The sequence below is a fragment of the Gambusia affinis genome, linkage group LG21, assembly GCF_019740435.1.
Source record: "Gambusia affinis linkage group LG21, SWU_Gaff_1.0, whole genome shotgun sequence".
NCBI classification, from domain to species: Eukaryota; Metazoa; Chordata; class Actinopteri; order Cyprinodontiformes; family Poeciliidae; genus Gambusia; species Gambusia affinis.
The window spans coordinates 13,750,352-13,762,915 of NC_057888.1; the positions used below are offsets into that span (position 1 = coordinate 13,750,352).

The following is a 12,564-nucleotide window of genomic DNA, read 5'->3' on the forward strand; positions in this document are numbered from 1 at the left end:
AGCCTAAACACACCCACATTTTTGCAAAAGTAATTTATTATTTCATTTTATTTTTATTCATTTCCCCCAGTTTGATCTCCCAGGTCTGCCTTTCCACATTCTCAGTATTCAGCAAGCACACCCTGAAAGTCAGGGAGAATTGGTAGGTAAGCACAATATCACTGCCAATCGATGGCTTTTATCATAAGCCCAAACACTTTCAACACAGACGGCTGCAAACTGAATAGGAAGTGAGGACAATTACAAAGCGCAGCAAAAATCACAGTAGGGTATCGGCCAATGAAGCTCAATAAAGCATAAGTACGATAGCAGTAATTCTGGTGACTCTGGCTCTGTGGACTAAAAAGGGACTGTGAATGATAAAATTCTTCTACAAAAGGCTTTGTAGAAGTGGATAAACTAAGGCTCAGGGATTTTGGGTTTTATTAATCAACATTAAACTTAAACATTGTAAGTTTAAAAAGCTCGAAGTAAAAATCCTACAAATGAGAAACCATAAAAGTCTTGAAATGTATTTGTTGTTTTTGAATGGAATAGTGTGAGGATGTACAGAACCTTGTAGACATAGTCCTAGTACATTTTGCTTCGATTACTAACTTAAGTGTACTTCAGTCAACTACCTGCTACCCCCACAAATAACTCTACAGCCCCATCCCATCTCTCATCACATTAAGATCACTGAGGAATACATAAGTCAGCTCTTTCAACTTCCGACGACCAGGAAATCTCCAGAACCCTGATAGTATTTCTACCTTCTGCCTGAGAACCTGTGCTGACCAACTGGTTCCCATTTTCACTCAGATATTCAATTAGTTACTGAAGCTGCGTGAGGTTCCCTCCTGCTTAAAGTGTTCCACTATCATCCTAGTTTCCATGAAGGTGTTGCCCAGACGTTTGGGGTGATGAAATTCTTTGAGTGACTAGAATTGAATCATCTAAAGGAGAGCACAGTCCTACTACTGGACCACCCACTGCAGTTTGCCTGGTAAGCAAACTGCAGTGAGAATATATTCACAAGACACTAGAATACACACTGAGGCCGAAACTGGTACATTAAATAAAAAAAAAAATAAATAAAAAAAAGTCCTTACCTTTGGTGCAGAACGGGCCGTTGAAGGCAGTGGTGGTACAGTCACATAAATACCCGTTATACCTCTCCACACACTTTCCTCCATTCCTGCAGTACATCCCAAAGCTGGTACAGTGGCCCTGGCAACCAGACATAACCCCCGGCGTGACTTTGGCTCTCTCTTCCAGGTTGAGGGTGATGCCATTCATCCGTAAGGCTCGGATACAACCCAGAAACCCCCGCTGGCCTCCTGCAGCACCTGAGAAGTAACAGAAAGGGATCAGGGAAAGAAATGAAGAGCAGGAATAGTTGACAAATGGGACTCAGGGTTACAGGAGTCATTCTGAATGCAAGAGGCTCTGTTTTAATCAGTTTTAGAAACGTTAATATGCTAGAGCCTGGAGGAAGCCACTGATGTTATGCTAATCTTTCAAACTGCGACACTGTTCTTGAAACAACCTTCAACTCATTTGATTTTTCACTAATTAGAAAAGCCTAATGAACACGGTTTCTTAATGAACATCTCGCAAGCACGCACATGCTAATGGGTGCATGAACGTATGCAAAACTACATTCTTCAGACAAACACATTCAAAATGCGCCACACACAGCGTACCTGATTTCAGTGAGTCAATACAAACATTAATGGGTTGCCTTGGGGTGTCAATAGCCATTTTTATAAAATGCTTCCATTGTCATTCTGGTCTAGCACCATTACAGTCTAACTACCCATTAAAATGGACAAGGTAAGGGCGTTAAATAGATGAATTTGGAGCTAACTGACTAAAGCAATAAACACACTCATAAACATGCACCTACAGGTATCGATTTGAATATGCAAGCACCCTGACATAGGACAGAAATGCAGGTATGCACACACATAAGTGAATCCCATCATTAACAAGAGCCATGGGACATTTTAGGGATTCAAGTCTCCAAATTGGATCCTCTTGCTTAGGGAGAAATAACAACTTGAAAAGGACATGTAAGGAAACTTGAATGTGCAAATTGTTTCCTCCCTCATCAGCATTTTCACATAAAGGAAAGAAACGAAACTTAACTACTTAACTGCGGGATCATAGAAATAGAAAGATGTACTAAAACATGCACTGGTTCTCTCCAGCCAATGCATCATTCAGAAATCAGGATGCAGGTGGATTTTCACCTGCTTTCTCCACTTCCAGTCTCATAAAGAATTACACTCTTAGTAGACCTCTTAATTAATCTATTTTGTAGCACTGATTGGCTGGAGGTTTCTGCCACCTGTTTACCCAGGGCTAAATCAGTCTCTGATTAAATGGACAGCAGGCTCTGATGCCTGCAGAGACTGAGGCAGGCACGTATACACCAACACATCCTGAAGCACAGGTGCGTCCTGCTTCTTTATGTCTCCTAAATGCCATCTAATAGAGCTTGATGGAGAGTGACTATAGTCTGTAATTCAAAAGTATACACGCGATGCATCAGTTACAAATAATATACTTAGGTAAAAGTGGAAATGTGGAGATAAGACCAATTTGAAAAATGGCTTGTAAATATAAAAGAAAAAAGAAACATAAAAAACAGTTTCTCAGTTTTTAATGCAAAAAAAAACAAAAAAATAGATTAAACCCATGTTAAACCTTTGCTACTGTCTTGGAGGCTATGAAAATTTTAACATAGGTAAAAAACTGTGTAGGGTTTCTCTCAAGAACCAATCACCTCAACCCATTCAATTCATCAGCAAAGCATCTGATGCAGAGAACTTCTGCTTGCTTTGTTTTTTAAAGAATATTTAGGACAGATAGATGAACAGAAATAGATCAGACCCTTTGGGAGAAGATTCTTCGGACAGATTAATCCAGGATTTGTAGCATGGTAGATGATGAAAGTGAACATGATATACTTTGAGGCTTCTTTGTAATGTCTGAAATTGATAATTAGACACTGAGAAAACTTCTCAATCCTCAACACAATAGCAGAACTAAAAGAAGATTCCTCTTCACAATTTTTGATATTACTTAAGGCTTTTATAATTGCTCCAATATTTGGCTGCCTTAAACACCAACAGTTTCCAAACACTGTTCTTGGGAAGCTTACCAAACTTGTTCAAAAACAAAATCTGCCTGCAAACACCTATTACTGTCCAGGTACACTGAAGCTCCACAAGCATTACAATGTGGTGTAATGCTTACATTACCCCCAAAGATTTTCTTTGTTTTTGTGTTTTTGATTAATTAGTGCATTTGTATTTAATGCTGATGACCTAAATAAAACCCAGTGGAACTGACTGACTTCAAAACTCAGTCAATGTATTTATTGGCCGTGAAGAAATAACACCCTTAACACAAAGGTGTTGTTATTCTTTTAGATTTTAGTTAATCTAAAAGAAAAACAAACAAAATCCAGTATTCAAAAGACGGTTTCTTTGATTATGTGAAAAAAACAACAACTATCCAAACCAATCAGGCAAAAATAATTCCCCATTCTAATCCTCCCTATTACAACATCTTGGGCTATGTCACAGGACAATGATCCAAGCCCACCAGCAAGTCAATGGTTAATGGCTCAATACAAATCTTGAAGTGATTTAAAATAGACTAAGAAGTTGTGACATGACCTTAAACAGACCATCTCACCTTAAAAATCCACAGATTTTGGCTGAACCACAAAATTGGCAAAATTCCTCCACAGTAATGCAAAAAAGCTATAACGTGATAGCTAATGTTGCTGCTAAGGAAAGCATAAGCAGCTATCAAGTTTAGAGGCTGAATAGCTTTTCAGAAAATGTTGGTTGCAATTGTTTCCCTAAATGAATTAATCATTTGAAAACTGATCATTAGGTATATTTCGGTAATCTGTGTCTGATATTAAAATTGGTGTGATGGTCTGAAACATATAAGTGTAACAAGAACATATTATTTTTGAATTTTACAACCAGCATTTTATAACTCAATATAATACATTCACATCTCTGTAGGAATATCGCTTGCTTTACAGATAAAATGTTACCTACTGTCTTGACAGGTGAGTGCAGCTGGTTTTCCTGTGATGGGTGTCACACACATGCAGTGAGCGGTAACAAGCAAGAGCCCAGTCCATGCAGACAGAAGCAAAAAATAAAAAAATAAAACATAACAAAAGACAGACAGCACAATCCAAGCATGAGAGAGCTTACAAAGAAAAAAAAAACACATGGGAGAGAGAATTAATCAAAACGGAAATCAAAACACAGATGGTGGCGTAAAGCTGATAAAACGCGGCAGGATTTGTAGCTACGTTCACGTATGAAGCAGAATGGGAAGCTAAAAGTTAACAGTGTGAAGTAAATGGCGGCAAGCTCATGGTGTAACATTTACTTTCAAAGCCATTACAGCAAATGAGCCACTGTGCGGTAAACAGTAAAGCAATCAAACGCTTGACAAGGAGTGTATTGATTAAGAGGGAGTGAAAGAGGTGATACACAGACAAACATGAGACCAAGGTTAGCAAAATCAAGCTTCATTTTGTCTTTGATGTGCGTATGAGAGAAACACAAAGATCAATCAAACTGATTTGTACAGAATATAATTCAGTCTAAGACGAGCGCCACAGAAATCAGTTGTATTCACAGTCTGCTTCCCATTATTCTTTTTAACATTCACATCAATAAAAGGCAAAGACAAGTGTGAAGTGGTACAACGTGTTCCATAACAAGACACAATCAAGTGAGTCAGGACAAAATCTTGTCCTGATTTTGAGCTTTTTCAGCTCTGTACACATCTATTCATCAAACACTAAAAGATTTCTATCCAGGGGCCAAACCTCGGGCCCCTTCCTATGACTGCTTGGGTCACTTTCTGGGACTTCTCAAGGTGTTGGTCTATTTAGGATTAAGCAGAGATTAGAGACCTGATAAGAGGCGGCCCTGTCACCTTTGTGGCTCTGGCTATACACAGTCCTTCCCTTGGTAAGTTAGTGATATATGCGTGCAAAGAGAAGAGACGGATTACACTACAATCACCAACTTCATTATAATATGAGAATGTTTTGTGACACACAAAGTAAAACACCAAGTAACACATAACTGTGAAGTGGAACGGAAGTTAAATATTTTTTCCCAGAAAAAAAAAAGAAGCAAATTAAGAAGTGAGATGTCCATTTATGTTCAACACATTTAGATATTAAGCTTGGTAGATTGTGTCATACTTCTTCAATTTTCAGGAGATTAATAAAACAATTCTTCAGACATTGTTTTAGAACCCATTTTTGCTTTAAACGTCTGAACAACCTCACCCCTGACCTTTCTGTCGGGCTTCTTGGTCTTCATTGTTGCTGTGTGATCACTAATGTTCTCTAACAAACCTCCGAGGATTTCACAGAACCAGTACTTATAGAGAGAATAAGTTACACACCATTTAATTAGGTGACAGGAGTTTCTACTCAAACGTTTTTAGGTTTATCAGAATAAAAGGGTCTGAATTCACATTTGATTCACATTTCAGGCTTTTTTAAGGAAAAAGCAAAGAGAAAGTTAAAATTTTGTAGCCTTTTTAGTCCAGTTTACGCCCGTGAGATTTGAGAAAAAGTTCAAGGGTATGAATACTTTTGCAAGCCAGTATATTTGCAGGTTGCACAAAGACAAAGCCTTTCTCAGTTCTTTCCATTTCAATAAATGTCACTGTGAGCAGAATGGGTTCCTGATAAGAAGATGATGTTCCAATCAGAGAAAAAAATGACGAGAGGATGGAATTATATTACAAACGGGGATCAGGATTGTTAAGGCTATCACATCGGGATGCCTGATTGGAAATTTCAGCAATCTCTTTTGAGCAGAACTTTTTTTCCACGAGATAGCAGGAAGTCTCAAACTTGCCTCAGCACTATTCCTTCTATTCGCAAATCCCTAAAACTCTCTCAGCCCTGAAGTTTGCTGTGTAGAGCGCTGAAGGCTCAGCACAAAAGACAAACTGAAGCAGAAGTCAAGTAGCAAGGTAAAAATAGGACAGATATTCTATTTTCTGTACTTAGAGTGGGCTTAAAGCGTAGAACAGAGAAACAACAGAAGCAACTCAACTTTCTTCCCCCATCACTAAGGAAGAAGTTGCTCCGTCTAACAATCAAATAGCACAGATAGCCTCTCTTTGCAATGTTAATCCATAGCAATATAAATGTGTACGTAAGGTATTAAAGTATTAATGAAACGACCTTTCTAAGAGAGTCAGTTTTGCATTTATAAAAACTCAGATCACTGAAATGGATGACTTTCCAGGGATGAGTGTGTTACTACATATGTGCAAATGATTAAGCAAAACACATCGTTGTGCTTTTTGCGAGTCTGTCCTGGAGACTTTTAATTAGTGGTGGATATGGCTAAGCTGAAAGGAACGTCTTAAAGGGCAGTAAAGCTGGCACATCTTTAATTTATGAATCATTCAGACGTTCTGAACGGGGTTGTCTCAATTGGAGGGCAGCATAAGTGGAAGCAAACAGATATAAACCGTTTTTTTTTTTTATAAGAATGAAAGACACAGAAGTTATTTTGTGTTATTCAAGTTCTAGACTATATGTCCTTTACAAAGGCAACAATAAGTGTTCAGAAAGCAATAAGATGTGTGCACAGCAGGAAAACATGATTGTTAATTTTGTGAGTGGGCGTGTACGTGTGTGTGTGTGTGTGTCGTACCGACGTAGAGCTGGCTGAACAGCTCTAGCCGTGTGTGTCCCTGTGCTGGTGCCAGTCGGGATGTCCGGTACACCTGGTCCACCTGGAGGACTGCTTCTTTGATGTTGCGCTCAGCCATCACACGATGCCACTGGTCGTCATTGAGGGGTGTCGATGAGAGCACAGTCAGCTCCACAGGTCCGTTGCCAACATCGAAAGAGAAGGAGACCACTGTGGGGGCTGGAGAAAAAACAAAGAGAAACATTAGTTTGAAGAGTAAAGTTGCAACTGCCTTGAGAAAATACTGCAAAATGTTCAAATCCAAAACTAGCTGTTCAGATGTGGTCCAGTCGTCTGGTATAGACATCCAGTCAGTGATCTAATGCCTCATTTGGTTCAGGTCCATTTATTTGCCAGATATAGATTTCAATTTTGCACAACACGACTGCACACAGATCAGGACAGGGCCAATCCCACAGAACGTCGATTGGTGTCAAGACCTGTTGAATTTGCATATTAAGATGTCGTGTTGCAGCGTTCACTGGTCCTGTTAGAGATGGCAAAGCCAGAGATTGAGAAGATAAACAGGAAATTGCAAAAAAAATAAAAATAAAAAAATAAAAAAAAGGAAAAAGATGACCTTTTCAGATGCCAATTATACATTTTTCATTATTTCAGTAAGACTTGACTTGAGAGAGTTATTTTGTATACATAAGTTATGCAACTGAAGATTGCAGTTGTGTGGCAGTAATTAATTTACTAAAATTTCATTTGTTAATTGCTTGCAGCAGACGTAAAGGGGGCAGTGTTCTTCCTTGATGGGTGTACCTCAATGTAAATCATTCGTTGATATTTCTGATTCTCTGTGTTTGAGTGATTGACCTTTCAACCTGTGCACTCCAGATGTTGCCAGTCCATCAGAGGAAAGGTTACCAAGGAACGACTATTTGGCTTTGACTTTGTAAGTATCTACACATTGTGTGTAACAGAGAACAAACACCACTTCCATGACGCATTTCCAAATGTATGTGAACCTGATGAAGTTATAGAAATAGCTCACAAACACCATCCACGTTGCTTTGAAAGCGTATTTGTATTGTTTGAACTTTTATTTATTCTGGCATGTTACAACTACGGATGTGTTAATGTGTTACTTTATTTTTTTCAGTCACATTCTACCTTGTGTTTTTTTAAAGATAGAGAATTGCACTTTTAATGAAACAAATTGCTTTTCGTTTTTAACACTGCATCTTTTGTTTTTGAACTAATAGCTTTGCCACACCTGTTAATCACAGATACAGTTCTTAAATTCAACTCGCCCTTGATGGGTCTGAGTGCGTGTGTGTGCGTGTGTGTGTGTACCATAAAAGTTTTTTGCAGGCGGGATCAGCTATATGCAGTAAAACCTTTATTCATTCACTGCCTCTGTTATTTGTCACTGCACGCAGATTGTTCCCGGACATCATTGTCCGCTTTGTGAGAGTTTACAGGTGCTGCAGATTCCTGATGCTGCTAGCAAAATGTGGAACGCACTCATGCACTCAGCGTTGCATGAGTTTTTTTTCAATGGTTTGTGAAACTGCAAGAGTTAAAAGTTCTGGACTTTGATTCCCTGTTTGGATCTTTTGGTATTCTTTGTTCTTTCTCCTTCTTGCTTCAAATTTATGCTGTTTCACCATCGCTTACCGGGATGCACGGACGCAGACTGATGATGTCATTCTCTTTTGCGTTTCTGTAGTGCCAGCACATTTTGATGAATAGCAATGAGTTTGAGTAGATGCATGTGCTATCAAATTGCTACCACCATGCTGATAATAATGTCAGTGCATCCCTAGTTACAAGGACAATTTTCAATAAAAAATATTGGAATTTCATGTGGTGGACCTACCTGTTTTAACACATTAAAATGTTTTAGTATAAACCACTCAGTTGCAGTTCTGAAAAATAGGGTATGGGTGTTTTGCTTTTATTATTCAGTGGTACCAGATTAAAAGGGTCTAAATATATATGCATGCTACAAATACAAATCATTAAATACACAATTAATTAAAAATACCTTATAGTTTGAGGTTGTAACTAGACAAAATGTTGTCAGGTATGAAAGCCTGTAACAGCTTTCAAAACTCTAAGACATTTGACTTGCTAATTCTCTGAATGCTTGTCGCAGCGAAATGTTAAGACTTTTTACTTGATAACTCGAAGCAACAACAAAAGAAGTAAACACATTTTGTTTTTGCTTCTATAGAGCCAATTTTCCTTCTGTGAATTAAAATTGACTTGACTTCTTTCCAAATTTTGAAAATACTGTAAGACTTATGCATTCTGGGTGCCATATTGTTGCTTCTGGCAGCGATGCACTGCGCCATACTGATGATTAATCGCTCCGTGTTGTGCTGGCTCATTTTTGCTCTATTTGCCTGTGTATTTCAGTGGATAATTTTGTGTATTAATCAATAGGGAAATGAACTTTCTTCTTTTGTTTTGCCCAATCAATATTCCTGGCCTTTTCCTCCTTTTCATATCGCTCTCATCTAATTATATCTTTTATCATACAGCTATTTCTTCCAGTGTTTGGCCTTGCATCCTTTTCACAACAAATTTCGTCTCTCCAGAGTTTTATATTATTTCTGTTTACTCATCTTCCTCTCACTTTGCTTTTTAGTATTCTTGTTCTTATAGAATTCTCCATTTACCAGCACCTTGACCCTTTCTTTCCTTCGTCTGCATACCACTTCAATCCCTCTCGAAATCCTTAGTTAATTAATTTGCAGGCGAGCTTAGTAAAATAGACAATATAGCACTTTGTTGTAATTCCTTAGGAACGTCTCTTGTTCTGTTCTCAAGGTCAGACAACAGGACGTATTTAACACCACCTGCATTATCAAATAAGTTGAAGCTTACATGCAAACATTAAAACAAGTTTTCCAACTGGAGAATGTCTTATAACTCACAGTGTTATAAGACACTCTACAAAACATTTTAAATGACTCATGATTTATTTAAATATTTTATTTCCCAGGTTATAAGCAGAACAAAACATTTCCTGGCTCTATTTTATAATCAACCTTTTCAGAAGTGTTTCTAAGAAACCATTGTAGGTTCACCAAACTCCCCGTCAACGTTTTCAGTGTTTACAAGTGAAAGTGCCTAAAATTAAAAGGAATATAATTTCACCCTTAATATAATCAAACGAGGAAAATTAGTCCATGGTTCTCAATTGGCTTTAATCAATTTTTTTCTATTTCATTGCATGCAAACCTTGACATTGATGCGCTTGTCTCCTTCTAAAGCTAAATCTATGCTTAGTCTCTGTGGAGTTTCTGCTACTATTATGTGACAAGTGCTGCTTTAGAACTGTGACAAACCGCGTTAACTGTGCGCCTCATCTGTCTGTCTGATATCCCACTCTTCTTCACCTCTCCAGCTCCTTTGGTGTCTCCTCTGTGTGTTGTGCCTGTTATACTCCTTATCTTTTGTGCCTCTGCTTTTAGAAAGAGTCGATTTAAATGACAGTCCTCGTTTGATTTTCTTTGATTTGTCAAACAAAGCTCTTATTTAGAGTGCTGCACGCACAAAAACCTGAAGATCTACTGCATCTCACCAAAAGGCGAACAAAGAGGGATTGTCATGGTTAGCAGTTTTGGGCAGTTTTTATGCGTTTGATTTGAGATATTGGTATTGTTTAAGCAGGGGTGGGCACTCCTGGTCCTCGAGGTCCGGTGTCCTGCAACTCTTAGATGTCTCTCTGGTCCAACACACCTGAATCCAATAGCTGAATCACCTCCCAAGTGCAGTCAGGTTCTCCAGAGTCCTGCTAATGACCTCATTATTTGACTCAGGTGTGTTGAAGTAGAGATACATCTAAAAGTTGCAGGACACCGGCCCTCGAGGACCAGGAGTGCCCACCCCTGTGTTTAAGTGTTCTATTGTTCATATTTTGATGACAAAAGCATCTATGAACCTTGAGCAAGTCAACCTTGCAAACTAAGACCCCTTACCTTTCAACTAATTTAAGCTCAAGACTGAGACAGTTGTAGTCCCTTCTTGACTCGTCTGCTGCCACAGCAGCAGAAGGTGCTTCCCTTCCTGCACCTCTTCCAGCTTGACATGCACCTGCTTCCTTGCTCCCCCTACCCCATTACAGACAAATCTTCGAATATACACAGCCTACCTGCTGGTATATGGCAAGAATGAAAAGCCTGTAACTTGGATCCATTCTCTCTTTCTCTTCCACAGTCTCAGTGTGTGTGTGCCATGTACTGTGAAGAACATCTGTTGTTTCAATGTCATACATACACAACAACCCCTCACACACACCCCCGAAAAATTTAAAATATTATGGATGTGTGGGATTTAGCTCCAAGATGACAGCTGCTGATTGCTGCTAAATATCTAAGTTAATTTGCTAAACATTTACAATATATGGCATTTGACAGCCTTTAGTTCACAGAATTAATGATGTCTGTATCCTCAAACAAGCCTGGAAGGTAGAGAGGTGCGATGCATTAAACAGGGAGAAAATGACAATCACATAGACCCCAGTGGAAACATAGCTTCAACAATTCTGTATAATAATGATCATTTGAATGTGCGAGTGTGTGTATGTGTGTGATCTACAAGTTTTATTCCGCTGGGAATAAAAATAAAAACCTCCTCATAGCACAGAGTTTGTCTCATCTATTTGTGTAGATAAGAGAGATGTCAGAAGGTAATTGTGTGCGTGAATGCAATTTTCCATTGCTGTGTGTTTTTATCCATGCTTGTTGCCCCGTATGTGTCTTTTTTTTGTGTGTGTGTGTGTTTGTTTCTTGAGATTTAGGTTCGTATTTATCTTTTCAAACAAAGGCTAAAAGAGCCAAGTTTTAAATTATGCAGCAGCATGGCACAATCGATGGATGATAAATCGCAAAAGAGACCGTGGATGACTTTGAGTAAAAGCAGCACTGCTTGTGTGGGAATGGATGCTTGCACTCGTGCGTTTGTCTAATGTAAAGTTCAGTCTAGCTGTTCCTTTGTTTTTCAGGCAGCTGGTAGTGTATTATCTGTTTGATCTCTTTTCTGTTGCGCTTATTAAATCTTAGTTTTCTTCTTATTCGGTTTCTTTGTCTTTCACTTATTTCCAACCTGCAAAAGACACTAAATCATAAGAGGACGGGAACCCTGCTTTTCTGAAAGCTTAATTCCAAGTGCAAGAACAAACAAAGATACAGCTGCGACAAAAGTAACATTTAGGTCTGAGTAAGAGAATTTACTGAACCAAAAGGATCCCTCTGTTGTGTTCTGTGTTTTTCTGTGTATTTATTTCTAGTTTTCCTGTGTGTCTGAGTCTCTGTGTTGTCCTGTCTCCCCGTGATTAGTTCCCAGGTGTGTCTCGTTCCCTGATTACCTCATGTGTATTTAATGTCACCTGTGTCTCCGTGTGTTTGTCGGATCCTCGTCATACTTCGTCGTCCTGTTCCCTTGTGGTATCCTGTTCCCTGCGTTCTGGTTTTTTGTCATTAAACTTCATTATTTCACTTTAACGGTCCATCTGCGTTTCTGCCTCACCTCCACCACCTCAAAACATGACAGAAGGATCCGACCACAACCGAGGTGAGGGCGCTCCCCTTTGGGGGCAGATGAACCGAGAGAACTGGATCCAGCAGCAGTTGGCACAGAGGGATCTCTACAAGGATGTAGAGATCCTGCCTTCTCCGCTGTTGCTGGAGGAGATGGGTCTGAAGTCGGACTACGACTTGCAGAGGGAGGCTTTCCGGGGGACGAGACTGGCCTTGGCACCCCCCGGATTCGCTCCCGGCCGTTTTTCCCGCCTGGGAGCACAACCTCCGCTGTTTGCCCGGCAACAGCGACGTGAGCCGCCGGTGGACCCGGC

General features: G+C 39.4%; 1 protein-coding gene across 5 annotated transcripts in view; it reads right to left on the reverse strand.

The window, feature by feature from the left end:
* Positions 1 to 12,564, reverse strand: part of cntnap2a (contactin associated protein 2a) — a 283,391-nt gene that overhangs the window by 30,364 nt on the left and 240,463 nt on the right. For 3 of the 5 annotated variants that reach the window (XM_044103978.1, XM_044103977.1, XM_044103976.1), the window contains exons 19-21: positions 6,714 to 6,932; positions 4,065 to 4,094; positions 1,092 to 1,328 (exon numbers count right to left, since the gene is read on the reverse strand). In XM_044103978.1, coding sequence (XP_043959913.1) covers positions 1,092 to 1,328; positions 4,065 to 4,094; positions 6,714 to 6,932 — 486 coding nt within the window. The remainder of the gene's footprint in view (positions 1 to 1,091; positions 1,329 to 4,064; positions 4,095 to 6,713; positions 6,933 to 12,564) is intronic. The other 2 variants (XM_044103979.1, XM_044103980.1) reach the window with 1 other exon arrangement.